This window comes from Trachurus trachurus (genome assembly GCF_905171665.1).
Source record: "Trachurus trachurus genome assembly, chromosome: 12".
Classification (NCBI taxonomy): domain Eukaryota; kingdom Metazoa; phylum Chordata; class Actinopteri; order Carangiformes; family Carangidae; genus Trachurus; species Trachurus trachurus.
The window spans coordinates 3,032,140-3,056,509 of NC_139908.1; the positions used below are offsets into that span (position 1 = coordinate 3,032,140).

The 24,370-nt window shown below is 42.4% G+C and overlaps 3 protein-coding genes across 3 annotated transcripts in view; all 3 read left to right on the forward strand.

Moving 5' to 3' along the window:
• The window catches only part of LOC310995018 (uncharacterized protein), a gene marked incomplete at its 3' end in the record, with an annotated part of 162,899 nt that overhangs the window by 31,352 nt on the left and 107,177 nt on the right, over nt 1-24,370 (forward strand). The window lies entirely within an intron of this gene.
• Nucleotides 1-24,370, forward strand: part of LOC310994986 (NACHT, LRR and PYD domains-containing protein 3-like) — a gene marked incomplete at both ends in the record, with an annotated part of 128,852 nt that overhangs the window by 22,040 nt on the left and 82,442 nt on the right. The window contains 4 exons of the mRNA XM_083983916.1: nt 20,182-20,407; nt 21,097-22,903; nt 22,999-23,172; nt 23,537-23,710. Of these exons, the coding sequence (XP_083840042.1) occupies nt 20,182-20,407; nt 21,097-22,903; nt 22,999-23,172; nt 23,537-23,710 (2,381 nt within the window). The remainder of the gene's footprint in view (nt 1-20,181; nt 20,408-21,096; nt 22,904-22,998; nt 23,173-23,536; nt 23,711-24,370) is intronic.
• The window catches only part of LOC310994988 (neoverrucotoxin subunit alpha-like), a gene marked incomplete at its 3' end in the record, with an annotated part of 41,604 nt that overhangs the window by 10,277 nt on the left and 6,957 nt on the right, over nt 1-24,370 (forward strand). The gene's annotated exons all lie outside the window — the stretch shown is intronic.

Sequence of the window (24,370 nt, forward strand, 5' to 3'; positions counted from 1 at the left end):
GCGAAGCTGATCGTTAACTCATCTTCCTCATGTACTCAACTCGCTGCGCTGGGTCTCTGTCTCCGTTGCGCACGGTTCGCTTCGCTTCCATTCAGTCAGATCATTTTCACAGCGGACTTCTTTGCAGCCTGATCCACCTGTTTGTGTACCTCTGTGTAGGCTCCACCATGTCATGAGACAAACATGCAAGAAGTAGCGCAGTTTATTGTGTTTCACCGGCGAGGAGCTGTCATTACGCGCGACCATTACGCACGGCGATTCCCCTCATCTAAGCTGCCAATTAGAGTGCCCCGTGCCGGGAAGGGAGCCTGATGAAATCCCGAACTGCAGCCGAGGTCTGGGACTGGATCTCATGTGACTGAAAAGAGTAGAAAAGAACCATAAAGGGGCCGCTGCCACCTGCCAAATATGCCCGGGGTTGGAGATCTCAGGGTCGGGTTGAGTCTCTGAGAAGAGCTGGACTGGTCTATCACCCAGCCCCATGCAGCATTATTCCATAAGGTGGCGAACGTTACTCATGGATGCAAACAGCGCGCCGAAAAGCGAAACTCGCTTTTTTCATGACCAATTAGGTGACTTGTGTGAATCGTTCAGATCCGAAGAGTTTTTGTTTTTGGGAGGGGGTGGGGGGGGGGTCTCAGCGTCTCAGCTGGGGTCAGTAAAATGTTTTTCTAACAGGCTGACAGTGACAATCACGTGAAACTGAGGCGAACTCATCCATGGTTGTCTCTGATTATACTGATAACAGCCTCCAATGTTGACGCGCGACATGCGTGCTCATTAAAGCGGCGCGTATCCGCGTGCAGTCGGTGCGACGGCGACGCCGTTTTTCCCCCCGTGCATGTGGAGCTGTGCACCGCGGACATGCACGGTTCCCTACGTTGCTGTGTCAGGCAGGTGTTTCCACGGAGCTCTGCCCCGTTTCAGAGGTGAAGGAAGCCCTGAGTGGAAAGACGTCGCCTCCGCGATGTAGAATGTGTTCAATTAAAGTGAAACTAACACATTATATAGGCCTATATGTCCATTACACACTGAATGACACATCCCATGTCTTTATTTATTCAGTTTATTTTAATAGTAATGTAGACCTAAAAATCAGTATCTCCAAAATGGAAATATTGCAAAGGTTTTTTTTTTTTTTTAAGCATTTTTAATATAGAAATGTTGGCCTTCTGAAAACTATGTCCATCTATATGCACTCAATACTTGGTTGGGGTTGAACTACTGGAAATTGCCTTTCCGTGATATTGTAATGTACTTATTTGTTTCTTATCTCTCTTTTTTGGTCCTGACCCGTTTGCATCCCTGGTTACTGCAGCAGATCGTAATATAGCTATATTCCTCAAATAACAAAACAATCAGCCGGTATTCAATGAAATGGCGTTCAAGCCATGAAAAAAAAAAAAAAAAAAAATTAAAAACTATCTGCCGCCGTCTCGGACAAACTGAGGAGGAAATGTTCAGAAGCTCTTTGTGGACTGTCTGTGAAGACTGACTGGAGTGAAGCTGACATCATCACGCTGTGAAAATGCTCTGACTGACCTGGGAGCGAAGCGCTGCGCAACGGACAGACCGAGGTCAGCACGTGAGGAAGATGAACTAATGATAAGCTTGGCCGCTAATGTGTAAAAATAAACATAGTTGTGAAAATTTATCCATATGCTCAAAACACAAAATTTACAAAGAAAAAAAAGATTTCATAGGCTATTTATATAGGCTACAGTACAGTCTATGGCTATAACGCAATTCACTGGGCTTTTATTTTGAAGTTCAGACACTTCCAGGATGTCATCGGCGTTAATGCGGGAGTGAAGCTGACCTCACCCTCTGCTTCAGAGAGGGACAGCCTGTCCGGAGCCCGGTTGGGACCGGAGACGGGCCGCAGAACACGTTGTGAAAATGATCTTATTTTTTATTTTTTATTTAAAGGTTTATTTGAAATGGGACCTCACATATTCATGAACATACAAAAAAAAAACAATTAATTGCAGTAAATATGTCGGATTTAGCTGGGAGCTAATTTCCATTCGTAGTCCCATGACACATAATTAAATAAAATTACACTCAGACATTTAAAAACGATAAACATTTAAAACGATAGACAATAACCTCCGTAGGGTGTTTAGCAGCAGTTACAATTACAGTGTTGCAAATTACTCAGCAGGTGACAATGCTAGGCGACGCATTGCCACCTGCAGAGAGGGAGAAAAAGAAAAAAAGAAAAGAAATAATAATAATAAATAAATAAAATAAAATAAAATAAAATAAAATAAAATAGAAACTATAAAAATCTGTCTATATATAAAATCTGACTGAATGGAAGCGAAGCGCTACAGTGCAATGGAGACAGAAACCCAGCGCAGCGAGGAGAGCAGTACATGAGGAAGATGAACTAATTAACGATCAGCTTGTCACTCATGTGTAAAAATAAACACAGCTGTGAAAATGTATCCATGTGCTCAAAACACAACATTTACAAAGGAAAAAAAAAGATTTTATAGGCCATTCATCAACAGTCTGTGGCTATAACGCAATTCACTGGGATTTTATTTTGAAGTTCCGACACTTCCGGTCTGTCATCGGCGTTAATGTGTTGTTTAAGATCAAAAACGAAAAGGCAATCAAAATTTGACAGTAATTTGATTTTGGTTTCCTCGTTTTTTCGTTTTAAAGGGATAGTTCATCCTAGAATGATATTTCGCTCATTATCTACTCACCCTCATGTTGACTAAGGGCTGGAAGAATTGTCAGAGTCCACCGTCCCTTCTCTTAGTTACAGGGGGTCTCGGCGTAGCAGTGAATTTCAATGCAACGGTTGCAAAGGGACACCGGAGCTCTTCGTAAAAAAACACACACAAAAAAACATCCAAATACCTCTATGATGCTCGTATGTAATGTCCGTCTTGTGCTGAAGCCCCAAATTGCGTAATTGTCCCGAAAAAAATTAAATAAGTCTATATTTTAAGCTTGTTTGTAGCGGAAGCTTCTCGAAGCTCCTCTTCCTGGTCCGTCCAAATATCGCGTGATTTGCGCCGGCGTCAGTGCGGTTACTACGAATCACGCGATATTTGGATGTTTTTTTGTGTGTGTTTTTTTACGAAGAGCTCCGGTGTCGCTTTGCAACCGTTGCATTGAAATTCACTGCTACGCCGAGACCCCCTGTAACTAAGAGAAGGGACGGAGGACTCTGATAATTCTTCCAGCCCTTAGTCAACATGAGGGTGAGTAGATAATGAGCGAAATATCATTCTAGGGTGAACTATCCCTTTAAAAACAAAAAACAAAAACAAAAAAAACCAGCCTGAATTTTGGTTTTTTGGTTTTTGGTTTGAAACGGAAAACCAAATTACCAGCTTACTTTCGTTTTCTGACAGTTTGGTTTAAAGGGACAACGAGGAGTTTTGGAAAAGCGAAGCGTTTTCACACTACATTTATGAGCCTCCGCGCGCACCGTACATTTCTTTGACCGGGCGCAAGACGGACTCATGTTTTCATTCATCAATAATTAAAGTCAGAGGTTCAAAGAGGTTCACATACCACCGTAGTTCCGACCATAAACGGCGATGCGGCTGCGTTATTCTCATGATTCGCAACGAAGGAAACGCTGGTCGGCTCGACCAGCACTTCCGCCACCACTAATAATAACAAAATAACGATAGAGACAGAACGATATATTTATCGAAAATGGGACCATTAACAAGTGTGGGTAGCGGAGATTCATCCACATTAACGTGAGACTTTTTTATAACCGAATAGAAACTCCTCGTTGTCCCTAGGAAAAATCAAACTAACGAAACGTACACGGACCGGCAGCACTTTGAACTGTAGTTGTTGTTGTTGTCGACACGGTTGACATACTTTCTCTTTTAAAGCTCTCACTTCCCCTTTATGCACGACGCAAGACTTTCTGGGTTTCGTCATCAGCGTTAATGTGTTGTTTAAGATCAAAAATGAAAAGACAATCCAATTTTGGGTCCCCGTAATTTGATTTTGGTTTCCTTGTTTTTTCGTTTTAAAACCAAAAACCAAAAAACGAAAAATACAGCCTGAATTTTGGCAATTTGGTTTTTGGTTTGAAACGGAAAACCAAATTACCAGCTTACTTTCGTTTTTTGACAGTTCTGTTTAAAGGAAAAATCGAATGGCCGCGAAGTACACGGACCTTTCTGCTGCTTCCTCGTCGAAACGACATACACTTGTTGCTCCAGAGTTGGTAAAACATTCAAACTAATTATTGACTTGTCGTATTTTGTGTTAAAACTTTTGAGAAGTTATTTTATTCTGGAAGCGAACCACAATAAAAATTGTATGCCTTGTCTAAGGACTGTCACTGTGAGGTCTGCGTGCACGCAGTCTTGGTAGTGGAATTTATTTGTATTAAATTACAATTTATTTATTAAGTATTAAATTTAAAAAATGTAAATATGATTTCTATGTATTATTTGTGGAACTGGGTTTCTTAAACAGGTTAGCCAGGGTTTTGATGTCACTCTGATGTTTTTTTTTTAGATGTGGACTCTAAAATGTCTGATGGACAGGATAAATGTGGTCATATTCTGTGATTATCACTGTTTGATGGGACATAAGAAAAGCTTTTGATGCTTAAAGGGATAGTAGCATTTTTTTTTTTTTTTAAAGTGGGGTTGCATGATCTACAAATAGCCCCTAAGTACTTTAATTGTAGTAGAAGACTCTCTGCACTCCTCCCGTTAGCAACGCCAGCCCATAGCCCTGCCCAGAGATTTACAACATACAGTGTTGTGAACAGACCCAAAGAAACGGCCTATTGTCATGGCCTAAAAGAGGTTTTACTTGAAAAAAAATAGACAGTTCCATTGTTTGCTATAATATAATTTTTTCCAGCCCTTCAAAGTGCAGGAAAAACACAGTTTTTATTTGGACCTAACCAACTGCTGATCGGCGGGCGCTAACCCTGGGCGGAGGGATACGTGAGTTGGTTAGGTCCAAATAAAAACTGCGTTTTTCCGTGAATTCTAGTTGGTTGGTGGTTGGCTACATGTCAATGTTCATGTAGCCTAGACACTGAGCTGTGTGTAAGTCACGTATCACTTTGTTTCAACTTCACTTTAAGAGGATGTGGTGTGGAGGATGTACTGCCTTTTAAAAGCACATCTGTGAGAACCGTTGTCTACGGAAACTTCTGCCTTTTAGTTTTACAATAAGTTCTCAATATTTTTAACCAGAGGACAGGTGTGTCTCAACCACAAATGAAACTAAGAGAAGACTTATCATGTCTCTGTCAGCAGTGGCGCCGCCAGCCGGAATCCTGTACGCACTGTGCGTACAATTTTTTTCATAGGTGAAAAAAAAGAAGCAATTTTGTTTATTTTGAGGGGGTGTGATAAAGACGCTTGTTGTTTGTAACAGGCTAAACGTGCTGAGTTCATTGATTGTTAAACCAATCACTGGAAGCCTAACGTAAAAGCCAGTGATTGTCGTTTACGTCATGTCATCTGTCTCTTTTTTATTTCTGCCGCATATTTACGCTACCGCTATGTGATGATTACGCCTGGTCCAGTATAGAAATGTCAAAAAGACAGTTGAGCCTTTTTCAGGCATTTGAAGAAAAAAAAAGAGATCCAAACCCACGATCACAAACACGCAGCAGAGCAGCGATAATGAAGGTCTCTCCTCTCTAGCTCCAAACTCACTCGTCTGCACCACGATTATGGACTCATAGGCGCCGATTCCAGGTTGAGCACCCACTGGGGGGGCCTCGGCCCATCAGCTGTGTGTCTGTGTAGCCCGTATGTGTGTGTAGCCTGTGTGAATGTGTGTGTTAATCTCTCACGCGCTCTGTTAAAATGAATAAACACAAACCGCTGCAGAGCGCGAGCCTGGCACAGAGGCGCACGCTCTGGCGCATCTGGCACAATCTGTTAACGGGTCCGGTCCGCGGCTATTTCGCGCCCGACGTCGATGTTAAGCACATGTTGTTATTGATATTGTAGCATCCGAGCCGACCTAACTACAACAACATAACACAAACTTATCTGACAGCTCTCACTTCTTCCTCTGCTCCTCCTCACTCACACACACACACACACACACACACACACACACACACACACACAGGTCTTCCTCACACTCACCCCAGCCCTTCAGTTTCTCATCCAACCATACGCTACCTGCCCCTACACATTCACAGTCAGAAATCACACAACTTAAACATCATAACAACAACATGAATGAATGAATGAATTTATTTATTTTTTAAACAATCGCAACAATATTTTCAGCTGTGCAGTATATTAATGAGCCTGAGCGACAAGTCCCATTGCTACGTGGCATGATAAGCACACCAGTGTTTGTAGAGCCTGGTGTGCGACCCCCCCCCCCCCCCGAAAAAAAAAATGTTGTGGCCTATTTGCCGTTTCTGTGCGTACATTGAAATTGAATCCTGGCGGCGCCACTGTCTGTCAGTACATGCAGTGGTGGTTCTACCTTGTGAGGCCAAAAGAACAGCCAGGCAGCCCAGTCCAGAGAGCAGAGAGAGAGAGCATAGCAACAGGCAGTGTTGTATCTAACGAAGTAGAAATACTATGTTTCTATTTGGGGGGGGGGGGGGGGGGGGGGGGGGGGTCGGTGGTCGGAGTATAGTCAGCAGCGCATTTACGAGCGGCAAAGCGGAACCTGTCCATGCGCCCGTGTCTGTGTGTACGTACGCGCATGCGTGTGTGGTGTGTCTGTGCGTACGTGTGGTGTGCACGTGAGACAGACGGCAGGTGGCAGAGATGAGAGGTGGTGAAACGCTGTTTAAAAATGATTGTTATTTTTTTTTTTTTCTGTGAGAGTGGCGGGCTCATAATTAATGGGAAACACTCCACTGCAGCCTGATGGTGGCAAGTCCAGCTCGTCTCCTTTTTGAAGTTGAACAGAGTTTTTCAGTTTCCAGTAATGACTGTATTGCCACTTTCAGTGCTGTTGCACTGCAGTCATGTTCAAGCTTCAAATAAACCTTTTTTGTTTGTTTGTTTGTTAGTGTTCACAAGGCACTGAGCACCAACAGTTTATTAAACAAGGAATAAACATAAACATAATAAACATAACTCGAACTTCTGACTGTGTTTTATTAACAGTACTTTTTAACTTTTGATACTTAAGTACAGTAAATACTAGCTACTTTAAGACTTTTACTCACGTACTATTCTAACAGGCGACTTTCACTTTTACTTGAGTCATTTTCCAGTAAGGTATCTTTACTTTTACTCAAGTATGGCTTTTGGGTACTTTATACAACACTGGCAACAGGTGTGTGTGTGTGTGTGTGTGTGTGTGTGTGTGTGTGTGTGTGTGTGTGTGTGTGTGTGTGTGTGTGTGTGTGTGTGTGTGTGTGTGTGCAAACTATGAATGGCAATGTAAAATGTTTATCATAAGAGAAACACACATTTCAGGACCCTGGCTTGTATCATCAGATACTGTAGATCAGGTGCTGTAGAATAAAGGGCTGGCTATAGGCTGACAATATAATCTTAGAAAGCTGAAAATCTCAGGATATATCTGTTCTGATTATTGAGCAGTGTAAAGCTCAAGTATGTTGGAGCCTCCTAATATCTGAAAGTACAGCTATCAAGATACAGATGAGAAGAGGGCAGAAGTGGCCGAAGAAGAAAGTGTGGCCTGAAAGAGGCTCATGGTGAAGCAGAGGAAGTAACCTAACCCTTTGTAAGGTTGGTCAAGGCCAAAAGATTTTAAAACATTAGTTTTGATTTTGTTCACGAGACCAGTTTCACTCCAGCCATTCTTACTACAATTATTGGATCAACAGTCAGTACGAAATGTGCTTTATATAAAGCACATTTCGTGCACATTTACATATATATATATATATATATATATATATATTTTTTTTTTTTTTTTGGGGGGGGGGGCTTTTTCACCTTTAATGGACAGGATAGTTCAGAGAGAGACAGGAAATGGGAGGCAGAGGAGGGAATGACACGCAGGATAGGGCCGTGCGAATCGAACCGGGGCCACCTGCAGTGAGGACTATAGCCTCAACACATGGGGCGGGTGCTCTACCAACTGAGCTAAACACCGCCCCGCAATGTGCTTTTTTATGTGAAGCAAATTTTGTCTGTTCCTTTCATTGACAATAAACAACTGACAATAGGATATGTAAACACCACTGCCAGAGCCACAATGAACTGAGAGTGAATGTATCAGTATGGACTAACAACATCACTTCTGCTGTATCAATATTTAAAACTACCATTAACTCAAACTTGCACATTCCTGTGACAGTCCTGTACATTCCTGTGTTATCTTTACAGTCTAATCTATGACACCCATTATTATGTGTCATGTTGTGATGAAGCCTGTTGTTGTGTTTCTGTGAAGGTGGGGGCTCTGCTATGGATCAGAGAGAGGACAGAGAGGAGGGAGCCCCTCCCTCTAAAACCACTCTGAGGGGGGAACATGAGAGCCAGACCAAAGCTCAGAGGTGAGATGAGGATCTCTAACTGTCCATGACTCTTCACAGCTCATATCTTCATACTGTTTGTTTTTATTTGACATTCTTGATGATCAGTGGTGGACAGTGACGGAGTAAATTTACTTGAGTACTGTACTTGTAGCTACATATCCAGAGGATTTGTACTTAACTTGAGTATTAGATTTCTTTGGTACTTATTACTCTTACTTGAATACATTTCCAAGACAACTCGAGTTAATTCCTAGGAAGGCTGAAAAGTACTTGTTACTTTCAGGTCCGCTCTTTTTTCTTTTTTTTCTAAAATCCTATTGGACACAAGCTGTTTGTCAAAGAAGGAAACCCTAACCCCTAAAAGCAGCACATCAGTGCAGCTGCTTTCAAAGAGTTCATTCTCAGAAACAAGAGTTAAAAGCTCCTTACATTCATTTAGAAAAAAATATAGTAATTCACTGATGTGAAAAATAAGAAATGTACTCTTACTTTTACTTAAAGTAAATGTAAAAGCATGTACTTTTGGATATTTAAGTACCTTTAAAAGCAAGTTTTTTACTCTTACTGGAGTAACATGTGGACTGAGATACTTTTACTTGTAACGGAGTAAATTTTGACCAGTAGTATTTGTACTCTTACTCAAGTACTGGGGTCAAGTACTCTGTCCATCTCTGTTGGTGATACTGGGCAGCATCAGTAAAAACCAACTTGATTTCTCATGTGATTTGATGTTTATTTGGGTCATTATCAGGTTCAGTTTATCTCATTATTTGTTATTTTCCTTGTTACCAGCAACAAGAAGCAGAGAGAAGTCTCTCCTGTCCCCAGCTCTTTGTCCATGAAGAGTGACGGGTCTCTGGTTTTACCCAATGATTTTAAAAGTGGACAACAGTCTCCTGTCCCCAGCTCTTTGTCCATGCAGAGTGACCGGTCTATGGTTCAGCTTGATGACGTCACAGAAAGGTAAAACCTGATTATTCTCTATACAGAAGCTCTCAATTATGCTTCATCACGTCATGTTGTCCATAGAAAACATCTGTAAAAACTCAACTTTTTTACATTATTAAAACACCATACCAAGATAATTAAAATGCAATAAACTACAAATGAGCTTTAAATAAACCCACAAATTACAAGTAAAAGACAAATGTATCAACTCAACTGAATGCTGGTGTAACGGAGGGTCCGGGTGCACTCACTCACCCATAAAGGACGTGCAAACCCAACTGCCAAGTGGTCATTGATCTCTTGGCATAATGGTTTGCATCATTGCCTGCTGTGCTGGAGACCAGGGTTTGAACCCCACCTGGGGCAGTCCGTACTGAAACACAACGCAGAGGGCCAGATTATCATCGGCTACACTAGGGAGAAAAAGAGCATTTTTAGGGAGGATTTAAACGTCTATATTGACTCCACTGACAAGATGAGCCACGGCAGACTGTTCCAATGCTGAGGAGCAACTGCAGTAAAAACCTGGTCACCCTCTGTCTTCAACCGAGTTGTGTAGCAGCTCAGTGGCGCCGCCAGCCAGAATCCTGTACGCACTGTGCATACAATTTTTTTCATAGGTGAAAAAAAAGAAGCAATTTTGTTTATTTTGAGGGGGTGTGATAAAGACGCTTGTTGTTTGTAACAGGCTAAACGTGCTGAGTTCATTGATTGTTAAACCAATCACTGGAAGCCTAACGTAAAAGCCAGTGATTGTCGTTTACGTCATGTCATCTGTCTCTTTTTTATTTCTGCCGCATATTTACGCTACCGCTATGTGATGATTACGCCTGGTCCAGTATAGAAATGTCAAAAAGACAGTTGAGCCTTTTTCAGGCATTTGAAGAAAAAAAAAGAGATCCAAACCCACGATCACAAACACGCAGCAGAGCAGCGATAATGAAGGTCTCTCCTCTCTAGCTCCAAACTCACTCGTCTGCACCACGATTATGGACTCATAGGCGCCGATTCCAGGTTGAGCACCCACTGGGGGGGCCTCGGCCCATCAGCTGTGTGTCTGTGTAGCCCGTATGTGTGTGTAGCCTGTGTGAATGTGTGTGTTAATCTCTCACGCGCTCTGTTAAAATGAATAAACACAAACCGCTGCAGAGCGCGAGCCTGGCACAGAGGCGCACGCTCTGGCGCATCTGGCACAATCTGTTAACGGGTCCAGTCCGTGGCTATTTCGCGCCCGACGTCGATGTTAAGCACATGTTGTTATTGATATTGTAGCATCCGAGCCGACCTAACTACAACAACATAACACAAACTTATCTGACAGCTCTCACTTCTTCCTCTGCTCCTCCTCACTCACACACACACACACACACACACACACACACACACACACACACACACACACACACACACACACACACACACACACACACACACACACACACACACACACACACACACACACACACAGGTCTTCCTCACACTCACCCCAGCCCTTCAGTTTCTCATCCAACCATACGCTACCTGCCCCTACACATTCACAGTCAGAAATCACACAACTTAAACATCATAACAACAACATGAATGAATGAATGAATTTATTTATTTTTTAAACAATCGCAACAATATTTTCAGCTGTGCAGTATATTAATGAGCCTGAGCGACCAGTCCCATTGCTACGTGGCATGATAAGCACACCAGTGTTTGTAGAGCCTGGTGTGCGACCCCCCCCCCCCCCCCCCCCCGAAAAAAAAAATTGTTGTGGCCTATTTGCCGTTTCTGTGCGTACATTGAAATTGAATACTGGCGGCGCCACTGTAGCAGCTGATTGGCCGATCTCAGTGCTCTGGCAGGTGCATGGATATGTAGGAGTAAGTAATTGTAAGTAAGTAAGCTTTATTTGTACAGCGCCTTTCAGTCCAACACGTTCTCACTCCCAGTGCGTCAACAGCCTGACGAACGGTCACTGTCCCTCATAGTCACATGCCTGACTCACATTAGGTACCCGTTTTTCATCATGTTTTGACGAGTGAGACTTTCAGTTGATTCCAATGCAATCCCCTTCGCGGCGATATGTGACGCTTGAGGCACTATTGAGGCCTCTGGTCAGGACAGTGTGGGCGTGGCAGATAACGCTATGATTGACAGCTCCATTGTCATAGCAACACGTCAATGGCGACCGTTAAAAAAAAAAAAAAAAAAAAAGTCCTCACCGGAGGACGTGCATCGATTGATTGATGCTATTTAGCAGCTAACTAGTCTACCAGCTTCGTTTTGGAGCGTCATAACCGTCTTTGGTCGTAGTGGCACAGAAAAAAAAATGCTTTTAACCGTCACTCATGTCTGTGTGAGCGCCAGGAGGGGCTGACTGACACACACACACACAGACGAGGTAGGTCGCGCTGGAAAGCTTAATAAATGCTAAAAGCTACCATAATCGCCAATTTACACACACCCTCCCTCCCTCCCTCCCCAAGAAACGGCTGTATCGGCCGTATGCATGGATGTATTATATTAACGGCCGTATGTAGAGAGGAGTTGTGAGGAGTTGTGGGCACACAGACAGACAGACTGACTGAAACACAGACACAGACGAGGTAGGTCGCGCTGGAAAGCTAATAAATGCTAAATGCTGATCGCAGATTTACACCACCCCCCCCCCCCCCCCCCCCCCCCGCAAAAAAACGGCTGTATCGGCTGCATGTAGAGAGGAGTTGTGAGGGGCTGTGGGCACTGACAGACAGACAGACACGGCAGGTCGCGCTGGAAAGCTAATAAATGCTAAAAGCTAATCACCACACACACAACCCTGGTTGACATGGCTGTGGTTGTGAGGACTTGAGAGGAGTGGTGGAGCGACCGTTAGCAGAACGGTTTTGTTCACTGCCACTGGGGGGCTGGATGAGAGAACTGACGTGGCGATTTATTAGTGGTAGGATTTATTGCGTGATAAATCCCAGAGATAACTCCGCCCAATTCAAACCTACTGTACAAAACCTTAAAAGACAAATATTTTGAATTTGGATGGAAACTTTTTTCTAATTATTTTTACATGTTTAATAATATGTACATAAGACCCTAAAATACATAGTTAGGAGGCTTTGGTGGATTTGGGTTTCCAGAGGCTTTAAAGCATGAGAGACCCTCTTAGTCAGAAAAGCCGAAATAGACAAAACACATTTCCAAAAGTCGTACAGTTCTGATTTTTTAATACTTGGTTCGGGGCCCAAGACGAACGCGTAGATGTGTGTTTGGTCCTGATCGAGCCATTACTTTTCGAGAGGCGGGGCTTCAAACAGCCACATTCCTCTGTTTCCTAGAGGCCGCCGTTTCCATAGAAACCGACCAAATCACTTGAAACTTGGCCTGTGGACTCATGGTGAGGCCCTTATCCATCACCCCGAGACCCAACTCTGTGGGAGCATGGGAAAGCCAAGTGGCCCCCCGGGGCCCCTAGAGCAACGGGACCAAAATATTCTGATAGAGGACTCTCTGATATACAACATATTTATATTTCATGATGATAACTTAAAGCGTTTTTGTTTTGTTAGGAAAAAGCAGGAATGGCTGGATTCACTTTGATGTTTGACCCCTGTGACCTTTGACACTTACCAATTGGCTTTATGCACAGCTCCCCTACTTCCTGATCGTAAACCAGCTCCTTTATTTATTGTCTTACATTATTGGACAAACTAATTAATCAGGTGTGTCTGACCATTGTTAAGAGGTCGTCAGACACACCTGATTAATCAGATTGTCCAATGTAAAACAGGAAATAGAGCACTAGCTAAAGTTCAGGAAGTAGTGGAGCTGTGCATAAAAATTACTACAGTGGATGGGTAAGCCCCCTGGTGAACTTATTTACAATTTAGCCTCTTAGATCTTAGCGTTTGTGAGCTGTTGACTAAAAGACTTGTACATTTGAACTCAAATCTGCCAAAAACGTTCTTTTCGAGCCTTCCAAAGGTCAGAGAGTCAGGACATTTTGCACGAACAATACCCCTCCTCATGCTATGAACACTATATCATAAGCTCATGCCTCCTAGGAGGGAGGAGGGGGGAATGTGGGGGGAGGGAAAGGTTGTTTTCTGGAATAAAAAAAAAAAAGAGTTAACTTGGATAATTTGGACTTTGTTCAAAAAGAGCTTTCTAACTGTTCTGATTCCTCACTGTTTATTCACATTTTGTTGAATTAAATCAACATGGCTTAATTTCCACTCCTTGTGATCACACTCAGCAGGCCTGACACATAGGGTCACCAACGTGCCTGTGGGCACCTGGTAGCCCGCGGGGACGACCTGAGGTGCCCTCAGCACATGTTCTAAAAATAGCATTTGTCACCATGAAAATCCAGTAAAATGTAATGTTATTGTTCTAAATGCTGGACAGAGTACAAAAGTAGGAATAGTGTGATAATGTTTTAAATGAGCCGGGACTTTAACGCGTTAATTAATTAATGACACAAAAATTAACGTAATCGCACTTTTGCACCGCGGAACGTTTCTCACTGGATGAGTTTCAGACGTACTGATTATACCGGAGCACAATGATTGAACGATTTAAAAAGCCGCCGACATTGATCACTACCTGAGGAGTTTTAGCCTGAACGCAGCTCAAACCGACCTGGTGCCTCAGCACGGCGACCAAGCTTTGGTAAACACACCGGATCCGCACTGGTTTACACTATCCTGCCGTATTTTAGCCGCTCGCTACCGGAGCTTCATTGAAGAAAAAAAAAAGCGCTCGTCGCGGTGGAGCGGAGAACAGCGGAGTTTCCTCTGCTGCAGCTGAATAGCTGACATGTGGTCAAGGCATAGTCTCACGGTGCAATAATTTCATTATTATAGGACTTCACCCTCAGAACTGTCTGTCTTCAGACTGTCCTGACCTGTCCCTGAACATCACACAGGGACAACATGGAGCTACACAGCAAAACCAGCAGAGTTGATTTTTCGGTGTCAGTGTGTTGGGAGTATAAAGTGTTACTCATTGGAGTCAATTCAACACCATGTAGTGTCTTATCTGTTTATTGTAACACTCTGTCCAGTGTCTTGATGGTGATAGAGTTGGGTGTCAAATGTGTGAGTGTCATTTTCTGCAAATCAACTCTGGATGGGTGTTAAAAAATAGCACATGGGTCCCTGCCCTTGCGTTTCAGCCCAGGTAAACCCGTGCACGGGGGCGGCCCTTGTTCATTGTTCTCCTTTCGCGCCACACTCGAAAAAGGACAGAAGGTGGAGGCCGCATCGCCCGGTGTGCACCAAGACCCTTTGGTAAGTATTAATATATTATTTTAATGTGCCTCATCAAACTGTAAAGTGTCAGGGTAAATTCGGGATCTAAATAATCCACCAACTCAATCATATTTGTAATGGAAATCATGATAAATTTTAGCTTTGTTCAGCAGGGCTGCTTCTGAGCTAGCTAGCTGGCAAAGGGCAAACTTATTTTGTGGTTTTGAAGTTTAACATTATTTCTTTAAACCATATTATCGAACACAACCAACGTAAAATTTAATTTGTAACTTTAAACAGTCACTCGTCTTAACACGGCAGGAGACTGGTGAATTTTAACACTTATGTCCGGTAACTAGCACATTTCAATTTGTAGCTGTTAGCATTAACCGGCATTTTGATGCAGGTGCACCTCAGAGTTTAGTTTGTGAAGGAGACTGAGCATGTTGAGGATAGGTGTCAGAAGCTAAGCCAACATAGGTCTGTTATGGACAGCAGCTTTTTCTGTTGTATTGTACTGTTATTGTCTTCCATTATGTGATAGTTAAATTGACTATTGTCTGTGACCAACAGAGTATTGTATTGTAAAAATGATTGCTGTCATACATTTCATTATGTGCATGTCCAAATATGACCTTGTCTCTGGGATGGGATGCTGATGTCTGCACCTCCTCCCCCCAACCTCTCGATCACCATCGTGTTCTGAGATATCTTTAGGTATGTGTTTATCCTGTGGGTCCTTATGATAAAACAAAAATAACTTTTGTCTTGCTCAGTAAAAAGTTGCAGTCTGTAAAAGTAAAAAAAAGGAATACCTTTAACAAACAATCACTAACATAACATTCAATTGCCAACAGGAAGGAGCCAGTCTTTCAACCTTCCTACCTGGGAGGACTGATGGGATGGGAGCGCAAACCAGACAATCCTTCCTCCTTGCTCTTGGACAGCAAAAAAAAAAAAGGTGTGTAGTGTGTAGAGAAAATGTTTTACGAGTGCAAAGTGCCCGTGGTGGAACATGAAACTATGGCTTGAATTCTTCAATTTTAGTAATGGTTATTTCTGTCACAGGTTCTTCATCGTCCTGGATCAAAAGGCGATCCCCTGCAAAGGCCAGACCGCCGTGGCAGCCTTTGAAGAGTTATTCAAGGCTCATGTCTTTGGGCTCATCTACGACGACATGCTCCACAGCTTTTATTGTGTTTTGTTTGTCAAATTGTTAATGTATTTTTTAAAATAAAAATAACTAAAGTCAAATGCCTTCATTTTTATTGTACTAGTTATTATCAACACCTGCAAGAGTCATCGACTAACCCCTGCTTGAGAGTTAAAAGTTAAGTTAATTTAAGTTAAGTTAAATTAAGTGACACTGCATTGGTGTTGAGAAACACCTGGTGGGTGTAAAGCAAGTATCCATAAGTGTTAAATCCCAACTCCCCACATAGTCAATACTTAACTCCAAACCTGGTGTAAAAATGCCAACTCTCTTACTAAGTGTTAAATTAACACTTTCTGGTGTGGATCGTATAGGACACCAGGAATAGTGTTAAAATTAACTCCCATAGAGTTAATTTGACTCTGCTGTGTACCTGTGTGATTGGTTACTGAGTTTTATTAATGTTTACATCAGGCCGAGTTCAACAAATCAATTTATGCTACTGTGATTTGCATCCCTAGTCTGTTGGTCTTGGTTAAGTACCACCTTGAAAAATGTTTTGCTGCTTAAGCTTATTCAGTCATTATTCAATGCTATACTAAAATCCATGTAAAAATATATATATAATTTTTGGCCAGTAAAAAATCTTTCTGGACTGTAGATTTTTAAGATTAATCTGATTATTTAAGAATATTTTTGTGAAGATGCATTTTTATTTAATTTGCATGTGTTTCAAACCACATTATACTATTATCATCATTATTATTGTTATTTTTATTATATTTAAGATGAACGTGCAACATTATATTTTGGATCGAACAAGTAGCCCTTCATATTGCTCAGGACCCTTGAAGTAGCTCTCGGTTTCAAAAAGGTTGGTGACCCCTAAGGTGTTGTCATTGCGTTGTAGACACTCGGAGTGGCTCTGTTGTGTCCAGCGCTGGCGCCGAAGGTATTGACGTCATATCCTATCTATGATTGATAAATGAATGATCATAATTTAATATACACAAGTCTACAAGTTTTTACTACGTTTTGTTTGAATAAGCATCAATGAGCCGCGTAATATAAAGATACCAGGGTACCAGGGAGAGTTTATAGTTTCAGTCGGCGGAAGCTGTCCGTCCGTCGGTGAATTAGGTTCGGGCTGTAATATGAATACTGTCAGTTGAGGTCACATTGCATTTACATTGCTTAGAAGGGTTTAATAGTGTAGCAGTTAACTCATCACGGCCGATCGGCCTAAAGGATTTTGTAAAGGAATATTTGATAATTTTAGTTGAAAGGAATATTTGATAATTTTATTTGATTGGACGGAACAAAATTATAGGACAGAGTCCAGGGTTTGTTTACCAATAAAAAGCCGCTATAAAGATTTGGAGAATCTAACCCACTTATTTAGCCTATTGATTGAGTGATTATTCTGCACCAACACCATGATCACTATATAAATAAATAAATAAATGATAACAGAAATTATGCCCTTGCCGTCAGACACAGCAGCATTAGGTTCCAATGGGACTGACACTCACTGCGTCTTTCCGTGCCGCGGCCGGTCGGCTGGATCACTTTGCTCTGAGCGTCACATATCGCTGTGAAGGGCATTGCATTGGAATCAAGTGAAAGTCTCACTTGTCACCACATGACGAAAAACTGGTACCTAATGAGTCAGGCATGTGACGGTGAGGGACAGTGACCGTTCGTCAGGCTGTTGACGCACTGGGAGTGAGAACATGTTGTTCAGTCAGGAGGTTGGGGAACCAGCCCAACAAACAGTAAAACTTTAAAAAGAAAACAGGAGCCAGTGAGTGAGACCAAGACAACTGATGTGTGATCTTATCATGTCTGTGACATGCTTCGGTCAAAATCCCCCAAGGATAAAAAATCACAGCTCTTTTCATCCTCTCTAAACAGCCCTGTTCAGAACGGCTGGTTTCAGTGCCTGTCCCTTTAAATGCAAATGAGCCACTGCTCACCAGGCCACGCCCCCTCTACAGGTACCTGTACTCACAGGTATGGGTGGTATTATGCAAATTTGAAAACTAATGACATCATTGGATGACAACTGAGGGAACAGCTGGTAAAACCACATGGATTATAACCTAGGGAGCCTGCAAATTACTTTGATTTTTTTTTTCTCACATATTGGGGGGCTGGAAGGCAAAACAAACACCCAGATATATGTAAAGGATAATCTTCAGAAAGTGATATTTCAATCATATGTCCCCTTTAAAGGTCTTTGAAGCCCATTCAGTGAGCTACTCGTGTTCAGTGTTGCCACAGTTACTTTGAAACAGTAATCCGACTACTGACTACTGACTACTTCTTTAAAAAGTAACTTAGTTAAGTTACTGACTACTTGCTTTTAAAAGTAACTAAATTAGATTACTTTTAGTTACTTTCAGCAGATCCCCCGCCGACCTGGCCCGGCCCTATAACATGACAATGACTACCAGTTCTGCCAATACTCTCTTTATTGACACCAACATTTGCAAACATGTCCTTGAAATAGGCTTACTTGTTTTTTAAATGAAAAATAAATTGAAGACAGTCTTTCTTGACTTAACGTAAACATTTTTTAAAAAACTCTTACGTAATACATAGGCCTAATACCACCCCACCCCCCCACCCCCCGGAAAAAAAAAATCAGAAATAAAATGAATTCCATTTAACATGAATACGACACCCCCTCCTCCCCCCCGCAGCTGTCCAAGGTGCTGAACCGCGTGACGTTGTTTACATTCTGCTTTGTGGCTTGTCTGTGAAACGTGCTGCTCAGAGACTGGGCAGATCTGTCCCACTTTCTCCCCGACACAGTAATAGAAATACACTTTTTTTCTTTTTCTCCCCCCCTGCTCCGCTCGAGCGCGGCTGAAGCCGGCTTGAGCTCACACGGGCGCGAGGCTGCTGCAGCCGCCGCTCGCGCTGACAGCTGACTGAGGGAGATGCTTTGGTTGGGCAATGAAGAAAGGAGTTGGTTAAGTTTAGTAAAAAGACCAGGTAGAGGCTAGACAGGCTAGAAGCATAATGAACATTATATGTCATTAATATGAAGTATTTGCTTGTTTTGCAGTTAATTATGCACATGATCCGTTTGACCCCAAAAAGGAAAAAAGGATCAATGCGCACTGCGCGCTGGGGGTTTCCCCAATAGCCTTTTCGGAGTAGCGGGGTCTTTAGAAAAAATAGAAAACCCCGCTATTACGATGAATGGAAGTCTATTGTCGGAAAGACGGGGCTTCGGAAAGGCGGGGTGTAACCGCATAGTAGACCTATAGGCCTAAATATAGATCTAACCTAACCCACGTTCCCCGAAATGCAGAAATAGTAACGCACGGTGTTTTAGAAAAGTAACTTTAATCTGACTACCAGTTTTGGAATAGTAGTTGCGTTAGACTACTCGTTACTGAAAAAAGTAGTCCGACTACAGTAACGCGTTACTAAGTAGAGCGTTACCGGCAACACTGCTCGTGTTCTACTGAACGACTGAGGAAATCTTTTGTTCTTGCAGCAGTCAGATATTTATAACATTTTTAGGGTCAAACTTGACACTGCTGTAGTCTTGAGTGGTATTTATTCAGTATTTATTCAATTGTATCATGCTTTTGTGCTATTTAATCCTGTCCTTCTCGTTTTCAACAATGTCCTATGCTTAGATCAAATTTAACTGACCTTGTTGTGTTTGTTGTGCATGTTGTGTTGTGTTTTGTTTGTGGTGTCTGTTTTCTCTGTGCTGTTTGTTGGCTGTGTGATTTTTTCAGAGTTCTCCCGCAGACATCAGAGGTTCTCAGTGATCAGTTCTCCAAACTGCATCTCACAGACCTAGACTCCAAATTTATGGTGTGTAAATGTTCATCCACACACAGAACTGATGACTACAGCAGCCACCAACAAATGTTCAGCTACTTACAGTGCCATGCTGCTGTCATTAAACCAGAGGGGGTTTATTTGTTTTACAAACATTTCTCGACTCTCTCCTGTTCATCTGCAATGGATCCTAAAGAAAACATTTAATGGCGTAATTTTTCTCTGGCATTTCAGCCTCATAAAAAATAACTAAGACACTGAGGTTTATTTTGTCCTCCCTTGGACCTCATATAAAACACAACAAAATGTTACAATAGTCTTCAACACCAGTTCAGCACCAAGGTACTGAATCTATTTTGCTCAGATCATCAGGTTTGATTAACATCTCCAAATCTGTGTGTCATAATGATATAATATAATAATTATTAATTAATTATAATTATTATAATAATAATGTAATTATAATAATTGTGTGACTATAAGTGGTGGCAGTGTCCATCAAAGGATTAAGCACAGTCCTTGACTGATGATCTGATGTTTGATCCATGTGTTTATACTGAAAGTGAAGTTTACACAGCATGTTATTGTTTTTCCAGCTGCTGGAGGAGAACATTGTCACTTTTGTGAAGAACGAGCTGAAGAGAATCCAAAAACGTCTGAGTCCAAATTGCCCAGAATTATTAGATAATCCTGACAATGATGATGAGGTAGTGGGTGGTGATGATGAAGATCAGAGGAGGAGCAGAGAGTTATTTCTGAAGATCGCAGTGAACTTCCTGAGGAGAATGAAGCAGGAGGAGCTGGCTGACTGTCTGCAGAGCAGTAAGAGGATTTCTTTAAAGATTTAAGAAGAATGGAACATTTTCTAGTATCTTAGAGTGAAATAAACTCCTCAAGTGTTATTTCAGTCAACAATATCTCCCCTTTATTAATACCAATTGTTGGGTTTTATATCATTGCAAAGCTTTACTAGTCACCTTTACAAGTTGTAAGGATTGTGCATTGTGCAAGATAAAATTACCCTCAATACTTAACAATACGATCTTAACGAGTAAGTTGTCTTTTTTTTCGACTGGTCTATTGGAACGTAAATTCACCACCAGCTGACTTGAACACAATGTCATGTCGACATACCTGAAATAAATAAATCAGGGTAAGAACACAGTGTACGTTCTGCGTACGTTGGTGAAGACTCAGATCGTGCACAAGAGAGGAGGGAGAGAGGGAGAGAGACAGTAGCATGCTTGACACATCACGATCCAATTGACTACAACGTGACAATACGCGATTGGATGATTGTTTTTAGGCTTGTTCGTTCCCCAGGCAAGTGATTTTTTTTTTCATTTTTGTGAAAAAGCCTTTAATTACTGAGTTGCAATCAGGTGTTAAGAGGATTTTTAGCAGATAAGTAAAAAAAAAAAAAAAAGATCCAGAATAAGATCTCCAACCCAACCTTGAAAAATTTGACTTCACATTTCATTCATTGATCACATTTTTTCCCCTTTATTTAGAAAGTCAAGTTGCAGTTTGTCGACAACACAAATTGAACCTGAAGAAGAAGTTCCAGTGTGTGTTTGAGGGGATCTCTAAAGCAGGAAACCCAACTCTTCTGAACCAGATCTACACAGAGCTCTACATCACAGAGGGAGGGGCTGGAGAGGTCAATGATGAACATGAGGTCAGACAGATTGAAACAGCGTCCAGGAAACCAGACAGACCAGAAACAACCATCAGACAAGAAGACATCTTTAAAGCTCCACCTGGAAGAGACCGACCAATCAGAACAGTGATGACAAAGGGAGTGGCTGGCATTGGGAAAACAGTCTTAACACAGAAGTTCACTCTGGACTGGGCTGAAGACAAAGCCAACCAGGACATACACTTCACATTTCCCTTCACCTTCAGAGAGCTGAATGTGCTGAAAAAGAAAAAGTTCAGCTTGGTGGAACTTGTCCATCACTTCTTCTCTGAAACCAAAGAAGCAGGAATCTGCAGCTTTGATGAGTTTCAGGTCGTCTTCATCTTTGACGGTCTGGACGAGTGTCGACTTCCTCTGGACTTCCACAACACTGAGATCCTGACTGATGTGACAGAGTCCACCTCAGTCAACGTGCTGCTGACCAACCTCATCAGGGGGAAACTTCTTCCCTCTGCTCACCTCTGGATAACCACACGACCTGCAGCAGCCAATCAGATCCCTCCTCAGTGTGTTGACATGGTGACAGAGGTCAGAGGGTTCACTGGCCTACATAAGGAGGAATACTTCAAGAAGAGGTTCAAGTATAAGGAGCAGGCCAGAGAGATCATCTCCCACATCAAGACATCACGAAGCCTCCACATCATGTGCCACATCCCAGTCTTCTGCTGGATCACTGCTACAGTTCTGGAGGAGCTGTTGAAGGCCAGAGAGGGAGGAGAGCTGCCCAAGACCCTGACTGAGCTGTACATCCACTTCCTGGTGGTTAATCTAAAACTGAAGAAGGTCAAGTATGATGGAGGAGCTGAGACAGATCCACATTGGAGTCTAGACAGCAGGAAGATGATTGAGTCTCTGGGAAAACTTGCTTTTGAGCAGCTGCAGAAAGGAAACCTGATCTTCTATGAATCAGACCTGAGAGAGTGTGGCATCGATATCACAGCAGCCTCAGTGTACTCAGGAGTGTGCACACAGATCTTTAAAGAGGAGACAGGCCTGTACCAGGTCCAGGACAAGGTGTTCTGCTTCGTCCACCTGACTGTTCAGGAGTTTCTGGCTGCTCTTCATGTCCATCTGACCTTCATCCAATCTGGACTCAACCTGATGTCAGAAGAACAAACAACCTCCTGGTGGTCTCAAATGTTTGGAGACAAATCAACACTCTTCTACCAGAGTGCTGTGGATGAGGCCTTACAGAGTCCAAATGGACACCTGGACTTGTTCCTTCGCTTCCTCCTGGGTCTTTCACTGGAGACCAATCAGACTCTCCTACAAGGTCTAACATCACAGACCGGAAGTACCTTACAAAACAAAAACAAAATCATCCAATACATCAAGAAAAAGATCACTGAGACTCCCTCTGAGTCTGCAGAGAAAACTATCAACCTGTTCCACTGTCTGAATGAACTGAATGATCGTTCTCTAGTGGAGGAGATCCAACAGTCCCTCCGATCAGGACCTCTCTCCACAGATGAACTGTCTCCTGCTCAATGGTCGGCTTTGGGCTTCATCTTACTGTCATCCATTGAAGATCTGGACGTGTTTGACCTGAAGAAATACTCTGGTTCAGAGGAGGCTCTTCTGAGGCTGCTGCCAGTGGTCAAAGTCTCCAACAAAGCTCTGTAAGTGCACAGCAGCATGTCCATTTGGATTAACTTTTTGTATTTTGTCAAGTTCAAAGTTACTGGTTTCTTTTGTCTGATTGTTCTCCTTTCAGGCTGAGTGGCTGTAACCTCTCAGAAAGAAGTTGTGAAGCTCTGTCCTCAGTCCTCAGCTCCCAGTCCTCTAGTCTGAGACACCTGGACCTGAGTAACAACAACCTGCAGGACTCAGGAGTGAAGCTGCTGTCTGGTGGACTGGAGAGTCTACACTGTCAACTGGAGACTCTCAGGTTGGGTGAATTTAGCAAGGCTTCATATATTTTTTATGATCTTCAATCAATCAATCAATTTGTTTATTTCGGGCATGTCAATTAAAATCATCATCATCACACATTCAAATAATACAATCTTGCATTGAATGAGGTGAATAATAAACTGGGAAGTTCTGCACAATTGGGCTGCTGAATTGCAAACAAATAATTTTATAGTTTATCTGAAGAACACAGAACTCACAATGATTCAATCTGACTGTGTGTGTGTGTGTGTGTGTGTGTGTGTGTGTGTGTGTGTGTGTGTGTGTGTGTGTGTGTGTGTGTGTGTGTGTGTGTGTGTGTGTGTGTGTGTGTGTGTGTGTGTGTGTGTGTGTGTGTTCAGTCTGTCAGGTTGTCTTGTCACAGAAGAAGGCTGTTCTTCTCTGGCCTCAGCTCTGAGCTCCAACCCCTCCCATCTGAGAGAGCTGGACCTGACCTTCAACCATCCAGGAGACCGAGGAGTGAAGCTGCTGTCTGCTGGACTGGAGGATCCAGACTGGAGACTGGACTCTCTCAGGTATGGACAGATGGACAGACAGCAGCTCTCACATTGTGTCTCTGTCTCTTTTTTACTAACTATCCTGACTTTGTTTCCTCCTCCAGGGTGGACCATTGTGGACCTGAGAGAATGACACCTGGTCTGAGGAAGTGTGAGTGTGTTTAAAATTTGATTAATGAGAACACAGCTGCACATAAGACTAGACTTTTACATTTTCCAGATGTACAAAGTCTAATTTCTTTAGAGTTTCATTCAGGAATCAGCTTTTGTTTTTGTCAGTGTGGCTGGAAAGATGTTAGAATTCAATCAATGTGGAGCCAACAGAACCATAAATAACCTACAGCAGGCTATAATTGATGCCACAAAGATGTTGAAAAGATGATTAAAGTGATCTGAGGTGGATTTATCCTACAGTTCCTCCCTGAATGTCAGACCTGGGGCCAGATGTGAGACACATCTGTACAAATACCAGACACACTCAGTGTTAAACATATAAACTGGTGTTTGTATGTTAAATGTTGAGTGTGTGGATGGTTTCTAAATCCATCTTTTCAGTCTCAACATTGATCTTCAAAACACCAATCTTAATACCATTAAAGACATCATTTTTTCTCCCTGTTTTTCCATTTTATTAGATTCTTTGTTGAAGTCTGTTTCCATGACAACACAAACAAAATA